Genomic DNA, 22,569 nt, shown 5'->3' with positions numbered 1-22,569 from the left:
GCTTGGGGAATGCATAAATTGGCAAACTTTGTTGACAGCAAAGGCAAGATCAGGCCGAGTAAGGGTGACATATTGCTGTATACGGTAAAAACCGGTTATGAGGCAAACCGATGGAACGAGGAACTGGCGGAAGAAAGGAATGAGAATGCGCCGGATACTATTCGCCCTTGACCGAAGGAACGCTTGGACCGGAGCTAAGCGAGGGACACCGACTGATCTGCCTTCTTCGTCATTGAAACGGCCAAGTCCGATGACCCGAGCATTCGTGGCTGTTGGTCCGTATATCTGTTGGCCCGCATAGCCGTTGGTCCGTATAGTTGTTGGCCCGCATAGCCGTTGGTCCGTATAGCTGTTGGCCCGCATAGCCGTTGGTCCGTGTGGCCGTTGCATGCGAGCCACGCACCAGTAGCGTCCTGTCATGGTCAACTACCCATCATGCGTGTGTCAGACGGTGCCGTCAGTCTAATCCCACCAAATCCGTTCAGAGCTGTCCTTATTACTATTATTTTATTAATTCACATTGTATGAAACCCATGGAGGTCACGCTATAAATAGAGCACATCCCCCTCCTTTGTAAGGGTTGGCTCTTCTATTTTCCCAAGAACATTTGTAATAGAAAGACTCATATATATAATCTCTCTCTCTCTAAATATCTGATTCGGCCAAGATCATATGTTTCCATTGTTATCGTGTATCTTCTATCAAGTGTCCCACATTGCTTATAAACGTTTACATTCATAGATCATTGTCATTATTATCCATTTTATTGAAGAACACTCATACACATATTTTCTCTTCCAAATACACGTCAAGATCCAAGCACATATCCTATACCCACTCACAAATTTAATTGATTATCCGAATTCGGGATAAACAATTGCAAGGCTCCAACAATATTACGATATAATGTAGGATCATCAAGGAAGAACTATCGCCAATGTATAACTTTGTATTTGGCGCCATAGGGGTTTGGACAGGTTTGCACTTGTGCATGCCGGATTTTGACAAGAGGTCTTTGATGTACTGCTGCTGCGATAGCGAGAGTCCGGAGGTTGTATGCTTTACTTCGACACCCAAAAAGAAACTCAACGGTCCCAAGTCTCTAATTGAGAATTCCGCACTTAACTGTGAGATGACGGATTCAAGGAAGCTAGAATGACTGCTCGTAAGGATAATATCATCAACATAAACCAGTAGGTATGCCTTCACTCCATTTGAGTGATACACAAACAAGGAGGTGTCTGTTTTGGACGGAGAGAACCCAATGACGACGAGAAACTGATGAAGCCACATGTACCAAGCTCTAGGGGCCTGTTTAAGGCCATACAGAGATTTGCGCAGTTAACAAACGTGATTAGGATATGATGGATGAACAAAGCTAGTCGGTTGAGCCATAAACACACTCTCAAGCAGTTGTCCATGCAGGAAAGCATTTTGGACATCTAATTGTCGCAAAGGCCAGTCGTTAGATGTAGCAATGACAAGTACAACTTGAATAGTAGAGGCTTAACCACCAGACTAAATGCTTCAAAATAATCTTGCCCTTCAAGTTGGTGGAAGCCTTTGGCAACTAAGCGAGCTTTGTAACGCTCAATGTGACCTGAAGAATTTCTTTTAATCCTAAACACCTATTTGTTACCTAAGACATTCATAGAGGACTTGTAGGGGACTAACAACCAAGTCCCATTGTGAAGAAGAGCATTCATTTCAATGGCCATAGCATCACGCCAAACCTTATGTTTGTTGGCTTCAGTAAAACTAGTAGGTTCAATATCAAGCAAAGTAGGCGGAGGCGCGGTAGCAGTGGTTAAGTGGGACGAGGGAGGAATATGATGAAGCTGCATATGGTGGGTTCGTTGTGGGGGAGCTATGAGACGAGAGTCACGTATGAGCGGATGAGAAGGCCGTGGAGGAGAACTTGGAGGTTACGGAACCAAAAGGTACGTTGAGAGGTTCACCACAAGAGGGATTGTTGGTGGTGATGGAGTCGTGGCAGCGGACGTAGACGAGGGAGCAGTATTTGCAGTAGTTTCTAAAGCAACGGGCAGGTTGGATGCTTGAGGAGAGGGGGCGCAGGAAACTGAAGTAAATAGCAACGGAGCGATGGTAAAGGGAGAGGGCTGGTTGGTCATATTCGGAGATGGGTGCGACAATGGTGAGGAAGCTAAAATCGGGGATGACGCCCAAGGAAGGAGAAGACGTTAAGGGGTGGGCCGAGAATGGAAGATATCTTAAAAGGAAAATTGGTTTCATCAAAGCGAACATGGCGGGCGATGTACATGCGCCCAGAGGCTTTGTCAAGGCATCTATACCCGAGGTGGTGTGGACTATAACCCAGAAACACACACGAAACACTTCGAAAGTTGAATTTATGTTTGTTATATGGGCGGATATAAGGAAAACAGAGGCATCCAAAAGACTTTAAGAGAGAATAGTCACCCTGACCGATGAAATGCCAGTTCAAAGGGTGAGTGACCAGTGTTCGAAGGAGACGGTAGTCTATTGATGAGATAGACGGCAACATCGAATGTGAAGTGCCAATAGTGAGAGGGGGTTGAGCTATGAGCCATAAGACTTAGGCCAGTATCAACAATGTGACGATGTTTTCTTTCAACTTTTCCTTGTTGTTTATGAGTGTGTGGACAAGATATTCTATGGGAGATGCCATGACTAGCAAGGACGGGGGAGAGAGCACGAAACTCACCACCCCCATCGGGGATTGGAGTGATTTTATATGGGAATTAAATTGCTTTTTGACAAGAAGCTTAAATTGTTGAAATAAACGAACGACATCCGATTTTAGTTTCATTGGAAACCCCTAGGTGTAGTTTGAGTAATCATCCACAAAGATAAGAAAATATTTATGACCATCAGAAGATAAGTAAGGTGCAGGACCCCAAACATAAACAAAAATTAATTGAAGCATAGAAGAACTTTTATTAATTGAAGTTGGTAGATGCAACTTATGCGACTTGCCAAGTTGACAAGCGCTACAAATACTATTGAAATTGAAACTAGAACAAGGTAAACTATGTTGCCGAATTAATTTGTGGAGCACGCGTTGATGAGGGTGTCCTAGCCGAAGATGCCAACAGGAAGAAGAAGCTTTGGCGGAGAGGAATGATGAGGGTGACACGGTACTATGTCTTCGAGAGGGTGATTTGATAGCAATTAATAGAGGCCATCGTCACTCCGACCTGAAAGAAGAAGAGTCTTGGATACTCGATCCTTGACAAGAAAATAATAGGGATGGAATTCAAAAAAAGCATTATTGTCACGAGCAAAACGTTGAACTGAAAGAAGAGATTTTTAATTGAAGGAACATGAAAGATGTTTTTAAGGGCTAAAGATTTGGAAGGGAGAGATAAAGTAGAGTTACCAGTGTGATGTATTGGAAGCCCGTGACCATTGCCGATATGAACCTGATCCATACCCTTATAGTCCTCTACCTGTTGTAAGTTTGACAGATCCGGAGTAATGTGATGTGTTGCGCCCAAGTCCGGATACCACTGGTGAGTAGGAACAGGAGGTTAATGATGCGAGAAATATGTAGCCAGGTTGATCGTATAATTATATCACTGGAAGCAATTCAGCGCAAGGTGGTTGGTTCCATTGCATAACTGGCAGCGTTGTCGAGAATCATTGGCGGACCATGGAGAGCCGGCTGTCACGACCCAACCCCGTGGGCCGTGACTAGTGCCCGAGCTGGACACCCGTACACGCTCACTTACCAGAATCGACGTACAAATGACTTATCCAAATACGAAGATTAGACGTCGTCTCAAGCGGTCGCATATAAACAAATGTATCACACAGAAGCCTGCATGGCTGTCATAAAACACATCGCCCCAGAAATATATACACACATATACATACATACAAGCCGTTAAGGCTGTCACAACAAATGGAACCGCTTAAGACATAAATCACATAGACATAACTGAACAGTAACTACTCACAACCCACATGCATGTCTACAGGCCTCTAAGAGTAACAACAGAATCATATGACGGGACAGGGCCCCGTCGTACCCCTGAATATATACATACATATATACAACGAAAGAGTCTATACCAGAATGTAGGCTCCAGAACAAGGGAGCACTCCAAAATAGCAGAATAGGTGTACTAAGCTGGCGGGTCACCAGAACGAGCGTTTGTACCTGCGGGCATGAAACGCAACCCCCCGAAGAAAGGGGGTCAGTACGAAATATGTACTGAGTATATAAAGCATGAAATACAATAATCAAGATCATAACTGAAATAAGAAGTATGGAAAACGAGTACAGAGATCAGTATACCAAAAAGCTTGTTTTTAAAACACAAATAATGCATATAAAAATCATGCATAGGGCTCAGGAACGTGGTCACCACTCCGACGCTGGCGCCACAACACATCATAGTCCAGAAGATTTCATATCTCCGTACAACCCCGAAACACATCATAACATCACAGCACATCATACGCCATAACACATCATAACGCTGTATATAAGCGGTACCCGGCCCCCTAACGAGGGACTCGGGGAACCGTAACATATCATACTGCCGAATATAACATAGAGCGCACGATGACAAAACCGGCCCGGGACTCGGCGAAAGATATAATAACAGTATGCACGAGCAGAGTAGTGAGAGATTATATGCACATAAATCAATTTTTAAGACTCGACAGACCAGTACACTTACCGACACCTGAAGGAACATAAACGCGTTTCGAGTAAATCCGAGTTAGTATAAGAAAGTTATGGACATTATTCGCTTTAGGATCCTCTAGGAACGTATCGAAGCGATCCGAGCTCGTCTATGAAAGTTACGGACATTATTCGACATAAAGTTGTTAGGAATAAAAATTCTTTACACATATTTATTATCCAATCATACAAAAGACACAAAGACCATAGTTCTACTATATTAGGAATACTAACATCAAGAAGTGAATAAAAATCATCGGCATGCTCGTATCTTATGAATGGAGTTACCCCGAGGCTCGTATCATAGCTTACTTGCAACTAGGACATGCCAAAAGAAAGAAAGGTTAGGCTTTACATACCTTGCCCGCTTCCTAAGCTAATCCCAACTCAAGTCTCGGGCTCCCCAAGATCTACAATAACGTCATTAAATACCAAACGTTAGCTACAAATACTTAGGAATTCAATCCTAAGCTAGCACTTGTCTACAGAAATTTTGGGCAGCATTTCCCCTGTAAATTCAACAACCCCGAGAATTCAACTCGGCCAAATCATCAACAACAATACCAACAACCATATTAACAACATCAACAATTAATTCAAAACACATTCTAACACTAGCAACTCTCTTTTACATAATTCAACGGCAGTCCATCTTCACTTCAACTACATACAATCAAGCTAACACCAATGCTCGCACACTCAAATACTATTCCGAAACCATTCAAACAATACTCAAGAACACTTCAAACAATCCGCACAATATTCAAAATAATCTAACCAATATGCCACTCCACCCGAAACCTCCAAAATGCAACAATAGCAATAACAACACATTTCCTTCTTTCAAATTCATGAACTACACCAACAATTCACACACTAACAACATTATTTTCCATAAATACAAGAAGTGGTATTAAGATCACATTAGCTTCTAAAACAGCCCACAACAATTTCAACTTCAATTTGAATCATTAAACTCTCATTTTCATCATAGAATCCATGACGACAACAACCAAAATACTAGATAAAATTAGTTCATTCTTGCCATACAAAGTAGCCCATATTCGACCACCACCCCAACACACAAATTTCATGGTTTTCATCCATCTCCACACACTACAACATGTACAAAACATTCATAACATATGAAAAGGAGGATTAAACCTTACCTTTCTTCACTACACTTCTCAACTTGGCTAGGGTGGTAATAGTGCACAAATAAGTGTTTTGTTTGCTCCAACAACTACTCCACATTAAAGAGGACCTTCCAATTGGTTGAATTGCTAGAAGAAAATATTTTTTTTTTTGATCAATTTTTCATGGACCTTGTTCGGCTAGCTATGGCCGAATAGCTCCTTTTTTTTCTCTCTTCAAGGTTCTTGAATTTTCTAAGTGTGAAGATGATGATGAATACGACTAATAAGTCACCTAATATACACATATATTATGCATCCATGTGGGCCAAGGCCCACACCATAGTGCACGACCACATGGCCCTTTTATTTCAAGAATTATAACTTTCCAAAATCAACTTTTAACCCCAAATTTTCCTTAATATTTCCATGGGCCACCTTGTGAATTTCCCTTTTTACCCCTAGCCTTTCTTAATATTTCCACATCAAAAATTTTCATAGACAACTTGTGTGTTAAACAAGATCAAAATATAGCCTTGCCCTTAACTTATCGCAATTATCTTAAAATATCCGAATGTACAAAATACGGGATATAACACCGGCATTCGAACCACCTCTAAAATATCCAGATCTGCCGCCACGGTTACCTCCTCTGCCCCTACCATTATTCCTGCCCCGTCCTCGAGTGGCATTGGAATTAAATTGGCGATCACTAGATGATGTTCGTTGGCTTAGGTTTGCATTAGGTGGAGAGGGGTGCTCTGGCACAGGTGGGGTAGCGTTGGACAATGAAGCAAGTGTGGCACCATTGATGAACTCATGGTTTAATAGGAGACTAAGCAACTCGCTGAACGAAACAGGTTCCGGACGGGCAGATAGGTTGGCGACGAGATCCTTAAATTCGCTTCGGAGACCCTTAAAAATATATATATGTTTTGATCCGACAAACAAAGAGGACGACCAGCGGCGGATAATTCATCAGAGATAAGTTTGGCTTTGTGAAGATATTGGGTCACAGTCATATCATCTTGCTTCAAATTTTGGAGTTGCATATGAAGATTGAGAATGCGAGTATTGGAAGGAGAGGAAAGGGCGGCTTCAAGGGCATCCCAAATAGCTTTGGATGTGGACAAACCAATAACAATCAGGATAGTTTCTTCAGAGAGGGAAGATATTAAGAGACTAAGGATTACTTGATCTTGTTGAATCCATCTAGAGTATGCTGGATTAGCCACAGGTTCAGCACTGTTGGTGCCAGGAATATGGGACGATGGGCATGGCAAACTACCGGAGATATAGCCCAAAAGATCCTGGCCACGAAAAAAGGGTGTGATTTGTGTCTTCCAAAATAGATAATTGGAGGAGGTGAGTTTGATTGAGATGAAGTGATGGGCATGGGTTAGATGAGAAGGAGAAGACGAACCATCGGAAGTCATGGTGGGTTGGGCGACGATAGTCGTAGTCGGAGTCGGCAGGGAAATGGACGACGAGTCCGTTATGGGCTGTGATACCATAATAGTTCAATACTGCAAGAGATATATTAGGCTCAAGAATATATTATTATGCTGCCTCACATTCAAAGCTACAGTTGGTTGTGTATATATACACAAGGAAGTATACAACAATTAGGAGTTCTAATTACAATCAACTACTGCTATCCTAACCTTTGTCGGGTGAAGTACCAGTTGGTGCAGGACATGGTCTAATAAATACTTGGTAACATCGCAATTTAATTATTTGGTAAGTTTTCTTTTAAAAACTGATCTACACTTTTTATTCTGTATGTATAAAAAAGATTGACCTTCATCCCTAAATGCCAAATTTTTCTTCCTCTAGCATTTCCAACGCAGCTCATATAAACCAATACCCTCCGTCTAGAGTTAAATGCATGTTTAGTGTGACTAGAATTGATTTATACTATATGTTACTTTGTCCATCCCAATTTATATGAGAGTTGATCTATTTGAGGAATCAAACAATTTTTTCTTTATGATTTTCTCCAACTCTTTTCATATATTGTGAATTAGTATTAATTATGCAGACTTATAATACTTTTTATCAGTTCAAATACGTAAATTTTATTATAAGATAGTCGAAAAATTTATGTTTGAAATTGAGAGCCGTTTGACTTCCCAAATAGGCCAACCCTCGTATAAATTCGGATGGATGGAAGATTTCTTTTTCATTTATGTGATCTTTTTTAAAATCTATTTTAAAAGGAAAGAATTATTTTTATATTTTTCGGCATGAATATGGATTAACCGGTCCTTAAAGCGAGTATTGAATACCATGAGAAAAACTTTATACTTTTCATTTTACTCTTAATGATATACTTTTAATAGAAATATCCCAAGATATTTAAGACTACCAATTTTCTTTAAGAAATTTATTTGTGCTCCCATCCTATTAAATACCGCCACATCAAAGGGAGGAAGCATTACTTTAGTTTGCACGTTAGGTTATAATTTTCTTTTTGTGTTTTCCCTTTCGTTTATATATAAAAAACAAGGAAAATGTCATATTGGTAAGTGCAAAAGTGTGTCTCGTGCAACTTTCTTGTCATAGAGTTCGGGTAATATATTTGAAAAACTTACTTTAAGAAAGTTTGTTAAGTAAGTGCTGAGCATTATTTTTGGACAATCTAAAAAGAGAATGAATACAAAAATGTATGAGATTTGATCATCACGTAAGCCCACCTTTCCTCTTTAATCTTTATTTCTTTTAGTCCAAAAGAGGAGAAAAAATAGTTCAACTTTTGTACACTAACAATATAATTAGGTCAAAATTGCCTATAATAGCATGTAATTCTAATAGAGTGACATGTATAATAAACTAATAACTTATTATAATATGTTAAGTAAAATATATTAATACTATAAGAAAAGTTTATTGTCAATGTTTTTAAGTTAAATTAGAATAAATTGGAAGAGGGAAACATATAGACCGTGATGGAGGAAACAAGATCTATTAGCCTCTTACAATTTGAATAAAAGAAAATAACTTTTTCAGATCTCTTATGTGTAAAAAAACGAAAATCTCTTGTAAAAAGTCATAAAACATTATAAAAAAGTTTGTAAAGGGTGGAAAGTCCTCTAAATTTGCCGCAGAGACAATTGGTATTTCATCCTTTAGAACTTGTATATATGTATTTCCTGTCCATTGCATGTTTGGCAATAAATTTACACCTTCTCTTCTTAGGAAAATCTCATTTGCTTATATAATTTTGTATATGTGCCACTACTAGTGAATACTTTGTTGTGTCAGGATAAAAAATAACATGCAAACACCGAAGATTGCCAAGACAAGTTGGTTTCCACTTTCTGCAAATTATGGAACCAAATTTTGTACACATGAAAGTGGATTCTGTGGATATGCCCATTACCTCTACTTTAACTTTCTGCATTGTCGTTTTTTGCCATTTCTTTATTCCTCCTCCTCTTCCTCTCTCCACCCTTTATACAAAGACATGCATATATGCCTGCCATTTTGTGACGATTAAAACAGCCTGTAAGCATCTAACTCAATATTGAAGGTTTAAATGAAAATAACACATTAGAGTTGCGACATGGCTTTTAGCCCTTTGACTGAACATTCTTCGCCAAAAATTATACATGTAGACATATCAATTATTACATATTATTTGTACATATTAAACACCATTAACATAGGTGTCAAAATTCAAACACTCTTGACAAAATTTCTGTCTTTGCACTAACAACATATAGGACAACATACTAGAGTCTAGAGGCAGAGTTAAAAGGTTACTTACAGCAGGTTACTTACAACTTCAGTGAAATCTAATAAATTTAATTCAAACATTATACTTGTATTACAAAATTCACTAAATATATACAAAAATTAAATTAAAAATTCATGCTAATACCTTATATAACTATTCAAAAATTAAAAATTCAGAAATTAAAATTCTCATTTCACCTCTGCACATATGAATCAATATTTACAACCCCTAAATTAGTTAGGGAGTAGGCCTGAGCAAAATAGGAATAGGCTTTCGGCATGACACGTGGAGCTGGTGTAGCTTTTTTTCGTGGTTTATGTATACCAGGAATAGTAACATATTCAATCACATTGAATTTGCAAGCTTGTCAAACACTTGTTCATACTTCACATCAGATACCACACTTTGGTCGGCTGATTTTTCAATATATTTAAAACCAGGCAGCAAACTCTATGGTCTAGTATCATTTCCACTTCTTTCTCACGTAAAAGTTTAGTATCATGCTTATCTCAATTATTTTTTTTGCCAACTCATTTAGTTTAATTCACATCATTATTTGTTTAAGTACCTAGCAGTGACACTTGTATCAGATTACTAGTGTTGCAGTCGTCGCTTATCACTAGGGAATATAAGTCCACGTTTTTAGGAGAAATCTAACGCACTGTTTCAATTATATGTCAATTCTTTGTCATTTTGAGGGGAAATCTCTGAAATTAATATTGTATTTAGTCACAATAAAAATTTTGCATTTTTCACAACGTTTAGAAACTCGGTTCCCTAAATGTTAATCTTAAACTTTGATGTGATTCTGTTCAAACAAATCTTTTCTCCCGTTAATTTAATATTTTCTTCCCCTATTATAGGTCAAAACATAAAGGAAAAGAATCAAATATTACATAAGTTTGATTAAGTGGATGGCGAATGTTTGTAAATAATTTTTTTCTAACAAAAAAAACTTAACATTGATAAAAATAAATGGCCACAAGCCCATAACTTATGTAAGTAAATGTTAATAGTAAGAAGACAATTAGGTAATATTCGTTCTATTATAAATTCTTTTTCATTTCGCTCATCTCAGATTAAATGTTTTTGTTTAAAAGAAAAAAAGTACGGTAGTAGTAGTAAATTCAGAGGTAGAAGATTGGGATCGATAAACACATTATCCCACTAGATGAGTCATCATTGTTTTAAGTAGGGACTAATGACATTTTATAATAAGAAAACTGTCCATAGCCCACATTAGGGGTGTATCGTGTACCTGAATTGGTTTGATTCGATTTTTATCGAATTAATCAAAAACTAAACAATGGGTCACTATGAAACTATTGAAGGCAATGATGATTCTTGCAGCCAATCATCAGAATAAAAGATTTTCCAAGTTCAGTTGAGTGGCATTACGTGATTAATGATAACATGTAGAGGTAGACACATGCCCAGTTGTCGCAGGAAAACACAAAAAAACCCTACCAGTAATCTAATCTTTCTTGGGTAGAACAGAAAAGTCATTTCAAGTAAAATATTGTAACAAGAGTGTCAATAAGAACAAGACAAAACAAATTGCAGATTGATAATGCAATCAATTAATAATGATGTCAAATAATGGCTTACTATTAACATTTACTTAACAGTGTAGCAGCCTCATCCTGTAAAACTTTCCAAGCTGCAACAATGTGCCTCTCTTCTGTCAGTGGAGCCCCTACTACAAAACGTAGTATGTATCTATCTGAAAGAATCTGCACAATTCGTTGATAATCAGGTAAACTGTATATGATTAAATTACTGAAGCAATCAATTTAATCCTCACTTCTGAATAAAGACAAGTTTCTCTGGAAATTGGCTAAATTCAAACATACCGTGTGAGAAATAAATAGTTTCCCAGTTGAGTTGACAGAATCTAGCAGGTCATGGTTCAGTTTGTTGGCATAATCTTCATTACTCGGGGGTGGAAGTAGGCGAAAACAAACCAATGAGAACTTCCGAGGGGTGACAATCTGCAGTTAATATACTTCTCAGAGGACAGATTTCTTAGATAGAAGAATATTGGGATGCTTTTGATAGAAACAATTATGTGTGCATAATCTACCCAAAAAAATAACATGCTACAAAAATGCTTAATAAAGGGAGGGCATAATGCTGCACAACAGTTTTTAGTTTAGTCAAGAACTGTAGGTTTTTATTGAACAATCCATGTTTTCATTTAGGTAAAACTAAGAGTTCTAAATCTAATGATCATCTTTACAATTGAAGGAACATGTGTCCCCATGTTGAAAGTAGGGGAAAATGGACAGCTTTGTTAAGGTTGGTAACGATAAATAACTACAGAGGAGACCAACCAGAGTTTTGTCACACAAACATTCTGCAGAAACAGGACAATTTGATAGGATAGCCGCGCCCTTTAACTAATACTGGACCCTAAGATTTTTGTGAGGTGGATTCAGAAAAAGTAATTCGGAGCCTCCTTAACCATTAATGTAAAGACATTTCTTGTATAAACAGTGTTTAGTAAAGTAAATACCATACATAGTTTAGATTTCAAAGTGTAAGTTACATATTAGATTTCAAAGTGTAAGTTACATAATAAACACTAATATTTTCTAATCAAGGGGATTCGGCCCTTTTTAAAAGGTAGAGTTTGGGCAGTTCCTGTAAACGTCCTACTTGACTAAGTCAAGCATTCCACATAGGTTACTTTGCATTGATATGAAAATTTTACCTCAAACCTCTGGTCTTGAGCAACGAGTTCCTCAAATAGCTTTGCTAGTTCTATGTGGTTTCTTATGTAAGCTTGAAGCTTTTCCAGCCCATAGAGTCTCAATACCATCCACAGCTTCAATGATCTAGTTAATAAACCAAGTTAGATATAAGCAAACTGCACCTGATTGTTGCAATTAGTTCATCAGAATATTTTAAAACAAAGTTCTTTGGTTATGCTGCCAAAACACCTTGAAATGATGTTGAGTTTACAAAACTGTTTAAACTTTTCCAGAATTTTAGCTTGTGAATCATTAAGCTGTAACACTTAATTTTTAAAGACCAAAGTATTTCATAAACCCTCCATGACAGCTAGCTTTCATGAGCCATCGTGATATATGAGTACAGATTCTACAAGTAACTCTTTCAAACCTGAAGCAGTAACACTCATGAGCACAAGATCGTAGATGCTTTTTTTTCCACTGTCCAGTGTTTTATATTGTATGTTATTTTTCTTCAAGACATTTGTCGCTTGTAACAGCTATGTGGGCACTGTTGCCGACCTATAAATAAATGTGTCGCCTCTCTAAAAGTTCAAACTTTTAGATGGGGTGGCACACACTTTAACATGCACCCTAGATAACTTTTTTTGCTAAGGAGAGGTTTTAAAAAAAAAGGACATGCACCCTAGCTAACTTTATATGACATTAATGGCATACCTGAACCTGCGTCCAAGAGGAATTTGCCAATCTTTGTAATCCACAACCAAGTTTCCTTGAGATGCCTGGAGTATCAAGGGTATTACTATAGGGTGAGCCAAAATTTTCACAAGCAAATGCATGATCAAACTATTCGGTAATGTTAGTTCCAAATAGAAACTTCAACCGGTTATAAAGTAACATTTAAACTTTTGAAAATAACTCCAAAAGGAAGATGTTACATGTTGAACCTAAATAATAATTTATTTCATGCAATAGAAGCCATTTCAATCAGAAGTTTGGCCATCAGATGCTTACAACAGATACAGTGGGTGCTTCAAAAGCACAAGATAACTAGTTTACAAAACAAAATTAATTCACAGATTATGCCGAGAACCCCTTTCAATCAAAGACAATGATACACATAGAAAAGATTGATCTAAAGAAAACAGATACAGCGGGTGCCTCAAAAGCACAAGATAATAGTTTACAAAACAAAATTAATTCACAGATCATGCAGAGAACTCCTTTCAGTCAAAGACAATGATATACATAGAAAAGACTGATCTAAAGAAAACAGGTAGAGTTTGATCAAGTAGGGGTAACTAAAAGTAACCTATGCGTGATTACTTTTCATAAATTCAATTGCCATGTTGCTCCCGCATCCCGGGGATTTAGTTTAGTGGTAAGAGTGCATTGTGTGATGTGTGGTTATGCGAATGTCACAGTTCGAACCTTGCCGAAGCCAAAAGCCTGGTATTTAAGTGGAGAAGGGCAAAGGGGTGGAGCCATTATCAACCGAGTTCCGAACCGTGAATCACTGGTCCTCGGGGATTTCTCGATTATAAAAAAAAGATCAATTTCCATGTCCATGGTTTGAATAAACAAGAAATAAGCTCTAGTTTATCTGTATTAGACGGTGGGATAATATTATGTTCCACGATATGCTAATTATTTATTACTACTAACAAAACTCAAAATACAAGTACCAAACCTAATTATACTTACTTTGTTTTTGAGATATTCAGGATTTGTTGACAGTGACTGGATGAGTGCACTCCGGTCCTGTTCAGATGCAAATTTCATAAAAGTCTAATTACCCAAGCTAAAGAAATTCATGTTAGCTCCTGTGTTTGGTAAAGTATGCATCCAGTAAATGAACTTTTAAGAATATGAGTTATCAAAGCAGCAATCTAAAAAAGTTTGGCCATCTAGGGAAGCTGTTTCCAGCATCTCGTAAGATAACATGCACAGGTATTCAGTCAGGAGATACTTGGAAATACACGGCGGTCCACAGTTAACAGTTGATTGCCAGCAATTTTATTTATTTTATAGAATAACACCTGATGATAACCACGTACCTTGACCCAGAGAGCTGAACAATCAAAGTTTGTCAGGAACCACTTATGTGCATTCATGTTGAAAGAATCAACTTCTTCTACACCATTGATAAAGTGCCGGTTTTCCGGACAGATACATGCACTTCCAGCATAGGCAGCATCCACATGAAACCACATGCTATTACTCTGTCAAACAGGCATGTGACTTAGCCTTGTTCCATATGGACTTGACAGTGAATATATGGATCACTGAACAAGGAAGCCAAAGAACATATTTAAAGCATAATGCTGATAATTACAAGACATCTGATAAAAGCTCATTGACTAATTTACTGAGTTCCAGAATTGGAAGGTTCATAAAATGGCTTACAGGAGTGTAATACAGAGAACTATAAGATGATTCTTCCATAATCTTCGTCCACAACAAATTCAGGTTATACTTTATGTTGCTCTGGGCATCACTTTTATAGCTTGTGCTAGACATCAGTGGGGCTAAAACCCAGGTGTAGTACCTTGAAATGATTTTTTTTTTTTAATACTTGAGCCAGTGGTGAGCAACAAATACCGGTTTATGAAACAGGTCTATCAATCAGAATATAGAAAATGTTGTGATATTTAATTTGTTGGACACTTGGCATTGTTGTTTCATGGTTACAATTTAGCTTCACTCTGGAGCATCAAAATAGCTTCGGACCTGGAAAATTTTGTGTTAATATTTGAGCTAGTGGTGAGTTATATGCAGTCTAAACCGGAAGAAAAAACAGAGAGAAGCTGATTGACCTGAAAACTTACGTTTTTTATTCGATCCAAAGCAGAGAACAAATTTAAAAATATACACTTGGGAGTATGTAAATTAAAATGTATACATGAAGTATGAAGAAGGGTGCAACTAATGACTAAATGTAGACTAAGGGGTCTCTTAGAGTTCAATTGTATATAAATTCTTTTGGTCCACAAAAGTATAATAAGAAAGCAGCAAAGGAAACAATTTAAAGTGAAAATCCTAACAGTAACAAAACGAACCAAATGAAAAAAAAAAATAGAACTTCTCAGTTTGCCTTCTAAAAGCTGAAAACTGTGAACGAATAAAACAAAGCCGACTGAACTAACCAAATGCCCAGCCCTAATTTGAGCAATGGTCATACTTCCTTTGTTCATCTACAAGTTAAAAATATATCCCCGATAACAGATTCTCCACTCATGATATCCAAAAGCCTCACCAGGTTTTACCTTGGCAATCTTTCCCAGGGCAAGCAAAGGATCCACAGCAGTGGAAGATGTTGTACCAATCTGTGAATCAACCGCAAAGACTGCTTTAGCATTTTAGAAACCACAGCAAGGAAATCACACGTTAAAAATCAGCAAAAGAGAAGTTAGAAAAATTCTAAAGGTGGCATCCATTTATTTTCTACTACACATTGACTCCATATACTAAATTTACAACAAGCACTGACTACCAACAATTTGCATCTAAAGCTTTAAACCAATATGTGTATGTGGCAAGCATTAGTTCTTTCTATCATTACTGGAGCCTAGTTTACATGGCAAGCATTAATTCTTCCTATCATTACTGGAGCCTAGTTTACACTCGTGCTGTCTCACATTTTAAGCATTTTAGAGTGCTTACATGTCAACCAACTTGATGCATTAACAAACTAAAAGAACACTTGTGCATGGAAAATCACCGAGATAACTTTTACTCTGTGTACACGAGGGAAAGGGTCCTTATTAGATGTTATTGAATCAAAGAATCATTTATCTGCCAACTAGATGAGCCAATATAAATATTTCACTGAAAAAAATGAATAAGGAAAATGCATTAAAAAAAATATATATATGAATACTAAAAGGTTAGGACAACTTTAAAAAGTCTCAAAATCAATTTAAGTTCAAGAAACATATCCTAACAATACAGTAATTACTGGGGTGAATTTAATGCTCTACTTTCTCATTTGTAGAATAGGAATTAGCAGTAACTTATCTTGTCAACGAGAGAGACCTATGGGCTATGCAGTGTCATACCCGAAATAAAAGAGACTTAAAAAGTAAAACCAAGAAAAAAGTTCTTTTGCTAATACATTGAAAGATATGGTTTGGCAAGATGGACATGGTGTCTTCTTTTTCTATTTTCCTTACAGTAGCACAAAAGAAGAAGGGTATTAAACCAGTGGCCATGTCATTTGATACAGCTTCTGAAAGTGTATCAGGAGAAAGAGCGTAATCCCTGGATGGGTCTGCTTTCAGCATCCGAAAGTTCTCAGGATGGATTCCTCCTATCTGCGACAAGCAAGAAAGAAAGAGAAATAAATCTCAGAGACAAATTCCATGGGTTAGAAAAGAAACTTCTTTTGCAGAAAAACATCCTTTTTCGTATGTTCGATGTAGATAAATATTGGCGTACTGAACATCAAAATCCTCTACTTTTCTTTGTCACTGTTTTTGTCAAGTAAATCAACGATCATGCACCACGCAAATCAATTTTGACATTTACCTGGCAAGCTTTCTGTAAAGAAGAATGAGTTTGATCAGAACAATAGACGACAAGTTTGCCAATTGCATCTTTTCCGACTCTTCTCAGAACCTTGTCCCGAGCAGCTAAAAGCACAACTAGAACAGCTTCACTTGCTGTTCCCTGTATGACTCCACCTCCTTGACCTGAAAGTCAATTTCAACAAAAGGAAACCAATTTGTATGGCCAATCAACTCCCCTGGTTGACCTTAGCAAAGATATCTTTTGGAAAGGAATCACAGTGGACATATTTATGTGGATCGTCCATCTTCCAACCAGCTTATAAAGTAAGTTTCTATCTTCGTCCTCGTAACTTTTCTCTTAACTTATCACAATATTTTTTTTTTTTTATATCACAATATTCTAGCACGCAACTTTAACCAAAACTCAAGATTAAGTGTGCTCTAAGAGAACAAGTTGCCTCTAATTTAAAATTTTCATCTTGTAGTGATAAGAACACAATAAAGGATTCACACATACAATTTTTTCTCACACTAATCTATGATTTCACATTTTTGGGCTGCTGGAATGGAAGACAAAGGCATGTAGCTTTGTAGAGGAAGTAATAGCTAATGTCAAACATTTATGCCATTACCTGTTGAAAGGAATTCATCAGGCAACTTGAGTGCTTTAGCAAGCCAATCCAGAACGATCATTTCAAGTTCTGTCGCTGCTGGAGAAGTTATCCAACTAAAGCCCACCATGCTAATCCCGGCACTGAGCATTTCACCCAAAAATCCAGCCACGCTACTATTTGAAGGAAAATATGCAAAGTAATCTGGACTCTGCCAGTGGGTCACCCCTGGTAATATTTTTGTTTGAACATCTGAATCAAATGGCCCAAAAATCAAACTACACACATTAGCATCTTGCTCATCAATGTATGATCCTTTCTTTGTTAAGATGATGCAAGAAGTCAAAGAATCCAATTATCTACAAAATATACTAACTAATATATCCATTTTGACAGCACAAGTAGGTGAGGAAATATAATAGAGTGAGAACTAGACATTTCACCTTCAAGAATGTCTTGCAATGTCTCAGAATGAGCAGGTGCTGTTTCAGGCAAAAGCTTACGAAGATAACCTGGCTGTGCGGCATGGAAACATTCAATAACTGAGGTCAGATTACTAACAACTAAACAGAATTTTATGATGAACGATGATACTAGTTACTGTTCATAATAAGTGTCCACTTAGCCTTTTTATTTTGGTTCAAACATTTACCCGTGAGTTTTTATGTAATCAAGAAACTATATTAATTAATTAGTATTCAATTAAGGATAGTGGGGTATGCTAAACGCTAAGTGGACACTTATTTTGAACCGAAGGAGTATCTAATATGGTGACAACTAGGATAGTGTGCAACTAGACATGTATCATAAAAAAAAGAGTGAGCCTGTTTATGGGAAGTAATAAGGAGAAAGAAATTGATGGGTGGTTATAAAAACCTGAACTTGACTGAGAACAGGGAAGTTCTCAATGTTTTTGTAATAATCAGCAATGAAATCCACCATTTTATGACCATACTCTCTCAGTTGCTCTGCATCCATTGGCTTCAATTCACTCTCCCTAACCACATAAAACAAAGAAAACACAAAAGTTATATGCAAAATCACATCCAACAGAAAATAGCAAACTTAATTGGGTTGGGACTTACATTTCAGTTAATTTGTGAACTGTGTGCAACAAATGAAAAGCGAAAAAAAATGAGAATGAAATTGCAAGTTATTGATAGGCAGAGCAAATGAGGTAGTAAAGGACAAATGAAAGACGCCAATGTCCGACGTTACATTTCTTATCGCCTCCCCTTTTAGAGTCCGCAGCTTAATTGACCCACAAAAGTGTGTGGTTGATTCAAAATACCCGCTAAAAACAAACAAAAAGAAAAAAAGAAAAACAAAAGGTTACAATACTATATTTTGAGCAGGAAATTCCTATGCAATCAGGGCCGGAGAACACCCTGGGCAAAAAAATACAGTATATATTTAAGGTAAATTTTTTGTGTTCATGTACATATATTAACTTTTGAACACCCTGAATAAATGCAAAAGGCTAACTCAAGTGATTCAATTATTATTCCGAACACCCTGAGTGAAAATCCTGGATCCGCCACTGTATGCAATAGGGATTAATTATTTAGCAGCCCACGTTCGACAACACTCTTTTATATAACTCATTCGGTTAAAAGAACTCACATTTTTAAAAATGCCTAATTCAAGATGTTCATTAAAAAAAAAAATACATCATTCATTACAATAACAAAATACTTAAGATTCATAATTCAAGACAATTCGAATACATTAAGAAGAATTAAAATACATTCATAAAATCGTGAGGTTCTTCAACCACGAGAGGCTCTTCCACTACGAGAGGTATTTGCACCACCACGACCCCGTAGGTTACACATACGCTTATCATGGCCAAACTCCTTACACATCGAGCACCTTCGAGAGTATGTCCTATTCAAAACATTCAATTTAATTGGGAATCTGAGTTCATGCGTTAACACGCATTTTACGGATATACTCCTTGTTAGCAATCATTGTAAATGGCTCGTTTGGCCAATAAGACTGATCATTAAGTGGGTAGGAACTACCCGCATATGCTTTAAGATAACTTTTGACGCTGTGTTCCAATGCCACCTAATTTGATACTGTTTTTCCCATTGCCTGAAAACACTTAATGGCATGAGAACACGACATGTGGTATGATTCCACTTACCATAACTACACGTTCTCGTGCTCTCATAAACGGTATGAATGTTTCCTTCTCGACCTTGGTAATAACCTATCTTGACTTCATACACACGTTCAACATGGTTATACTCTACCATCTTATGTAGCTCGCATTTTTTCCTATGATGCTCGAACATTTTTGCAGGATTTGACATCCATTTCCCACCATCTGCTAATATGGTTTTGGCATGTCTTGTTCTAGTCACAAACCGCTCCACAACTAGCTTGTAAGTCATTCTCACCATTGCAGTAACGGGCAGTTCCCGAGCAGATTTTAGCAAACCATTGAATGACTTCGAGTTGCTTGGCATTAGCATCCCCCATCTCCTGCCTTCATCCGCAAGTAATGTCCATTTGTCAACGTTGATTTCCTTCAACCAATCATATGCTTTCGGCTTCATTGCCTTGATCATCTCCATTCGCACAAGTTTTTTTTGTTTTTTTGTTGATGCTCTATTGCAACCACCCACATCAATTTTTTTAGTGTGTTGTTTTCAAATTTCGTTTGAAATTTTTTCTTTATGTGCCTTAAACAAAAGCGATGGTAAGCAAAGGGAGGTTGCCACCCCGTCAAATGAAACATACTGTTCAATATGTCGTGACTACGACTGTGAGGCATCTTTTCAACATACATTTCAAGAACATTGAGGGTAACTAACCCCCTTATATTCTTCTGGCGCCCTCAAAGACTCATCATCAATGATATTCTGCACACCATAAATTACTAAACCTTGCGGTGCAATGGATATTGGATATCTGCCTATTACAGATAATTCATACTCACGATTACTTTTCATTCTTTTGTGTATGACATTGATTAATGTTTCTTAATCCAAGGTAGTTGGAAACTTAACATGGTATTGTGGTTTAATACTATAACGAACAGTATTATTATCATAAAGAATCTCTCCATCCCAAAATAAAGAAATCTTAACAGTTGAAGGAGGAGAGGACATTTTTTTTATGAACTTTGGAGTTGGGTTTTTTTTTTTTTTCAAGAACTTGGAAAAAGATGACTTAAACTTCTGAAATGGATGAGTCTTTACCTCATCCAAAATTCATATTAAATAGAAAAAACTTGAGCTAAAAGTGAACATTTTAAAAAAAAGTGGGTTACTAAATAATTACTCCCTATTGCGCAGGAATAGGGGTAAGTGCTTTTGCGCCTAAAATTCCCGCGCAATAGGGGTTAATTATTTGGCAACCCATGTCAAAAGTGAGCATCGTGTTGTCAAATCAAGGATGTCATTCTTAAAACTCATTGCACATTTAAATGTTGCGCAGTATAAGTATGTCATATAAAGCGGTCAAAAGCGAGCATAGTGTTGTCAAATCAAGGATGTCATTCTGAAAACTCATATTTTGCTCATTTAAATGTTACACATAAGTGTGTCATATAAAGCGAGCATAGTGTTGTCAAATCAAGGAGTAATATATAATATGAATGACGAACAACTAACATTCACATTAAAACGAGTTATTATGTCAATTTGGAAACAATTTTTTTATATTGGTTCTATTACATGTTTTATCCCAACAAACATATTCGAAGCAATGGGTAGGACATGAGAACTAGATGAAGATGATTTTAAATACTCAAATAATCTGAATAACATATAGAATCAAGAATACAATAATTCAATGAGAGCTGAGTGGAATTGGCTTGTTAGGGAGGTTGAAATACTAGAACAAAATTTGAGGGCCCTCAGACTCAAACATCAAAAAAATAGTGATACGTCAATGCCTCTTGGTACACCACAAAAGTTTAATTTTTCTCTTAAACATTTCGCGAAGAGAACAATCGGATGAAAATAAGTTGCCTCAGAGTAGAATATGGTCAACAAGGTCACGTCAGATTCAGATCCAAGTGGAATTTGGACTGTGAGATGTCCGATGAAGATGAATCCCCGTGATCCTATTAATATTTTTTTATAATAAAGTAAGTAGGTAGGGTCATAATGACGACCCCAAGGTTACTTGGGGGTTTGCAACTATATAAGTAGTCTTTCATTTGTTATTAAACTACAACATATTCAATGTGGAGTAGTAGAAATGTAGATTGGTCGATAGTCCTTCCAAATGATTCGAATAGCAGTAGTGATGATAGCTCAAATCATAGCAGTTATTCTGGTGAATCGAGTTATCTTGATAACAATGAATTCAAGATAGACAATTTGAAACCTCACTTTCTTATAGAGCGTAATGATCAATTTTGCAACGTGAGATATTCAAATCCACGAGAATACTATTGCGGGTTACGCCGAGAATGGGCATATCGGCATGCTGAATCAGAACGTCTTGTTTGTGACTTGGAAAAATCTCAACGCTCAAATCCCAACAAGATTCTCAATGACCATGCCTCGAATCGATCCACATTCTTGGAGGTTGTCGTACAAAGGATTAGAAAAGAAAACAACAGAATGCTAGCAAGACATTGTAGATTTTACATGCTAAAGTTGGCCGAAGAACAAGTATCATCAACAGGTAGAGAACTAACATCTACAGAAAGAAGATATGTCTGAAGAAACCCAAAATATTGTTCTGAGGACGATATTGAGGACTTCTATTCTGATGATGATTAGGGGTTATTTTGGTTCACTCTCTTAGTTGTTAGGTCATTTAAGTTTCGGGCTCATGATTTAATTTGTATTTTTAATTTATGATGAAGTCATCAGTTTGAAAAAAATTAGTATGTTTTTAATTTGTTTTGATTGTTATAGTATATAAAATATTATTAATTTATATTAGCTTCTTAGAGTTAATAATACATAAAAAGTTCAACAATTCACAATTTTAAAGAAAACACAAATAAATTAGTATATAAAGGGTGTCGATTGCACAATACATGAAACGTGCAACTAGTAAAAACAAAATACATAAAAATAACAAACTAAACCGAATATACATAAAAAAACAAAATACATAGAAATAATAAACAACAACAACATAGCACAAATAATCTTCCAAAATTTCAGTTTTTCTTTCAAAACATTTTTCTCGTGTTGAGTGTCTCTAAGGTTAGCCTTGAA

At 36.9% G+C, this 22,569-nt stretch overlaps 1 protein-coding gene across 3 annotated transcripts; it reads right to left on the bottom strand.

Annotated features, from left to right (window-relative positions):
- Positions 1 to 3,990: 3,990 nt before the first annotated feature.
- On the bottom strand, positions 3,991 to 18,624 carry LOC132610369 (tyrosine decarboxylase 2). 3 transcript variants are annotated; one of them, XM_060324673.1, is made up of 15 exons: positions 18,463 to 18,623; positions 18,254 to 18,374; positions 17,821 to 17,893; positions 17,399 to 17,629; positions 16,786 to 16,949; positions 16,431 to 16,571; positions 15,525 to 15,584; positions 14,316 to 14,480; positions 13,963 to 14,019; positions 12,976 to 13,040; positions 12,279 to 12,402; positions 11,419 to 11,556; positions 11,192 to 11,298; positions 9,209 to 9,304; positions 3,991 to 4,162 (listed from the first exon to the last, which is right to left on the bottom strand). In XM_060324673.1, coding segments are annotated over exons 1-14 (1,503 nt in total). In that variant the 5' UTR covers positions 18,465 to 18,623; the 3' UTR covers positions 3,991 to 4,162; positions 9,209 to 9,249. The 3 variants fall into 3 exon arrangements, with proteins under 3 accessions (XP_060180656.1, XP_060180655.1, XP_060180657.1); XM_060324672.1 differs by lacking the exon at positions 3,991 to 4,162 and having other exon boundaries at positions 8,915 to 9,304; XM_060324674.1 differs by lacking the exons at positions 3,991 to 4,162; positions 13,963 to 14,019 and having other exon boundaries at positions 8,915 to 9,304; positions 18,463 to 18,624.
- Positions 18,625 to 22,569: the final 3,945 nt, after the last annotated feature.

Source organism: Lycium barbarum, chromosome 9, assembly GCF_019175385.1.
Source record: "Lycium barbarum isolate Lr01 chromosome 9, ASM1917538v2, whole genome shotgun sequence".
NCBI classification, from domain to species: Eukaryota; Viridiplantae; Streptophyta; class Magnoliopsida; order Solanales; family Solanaceae; genus Lycium; species Lycium barbarum.
This window is presented reverse-complemented; position numbering and strand designations above follow the sequence as displayed.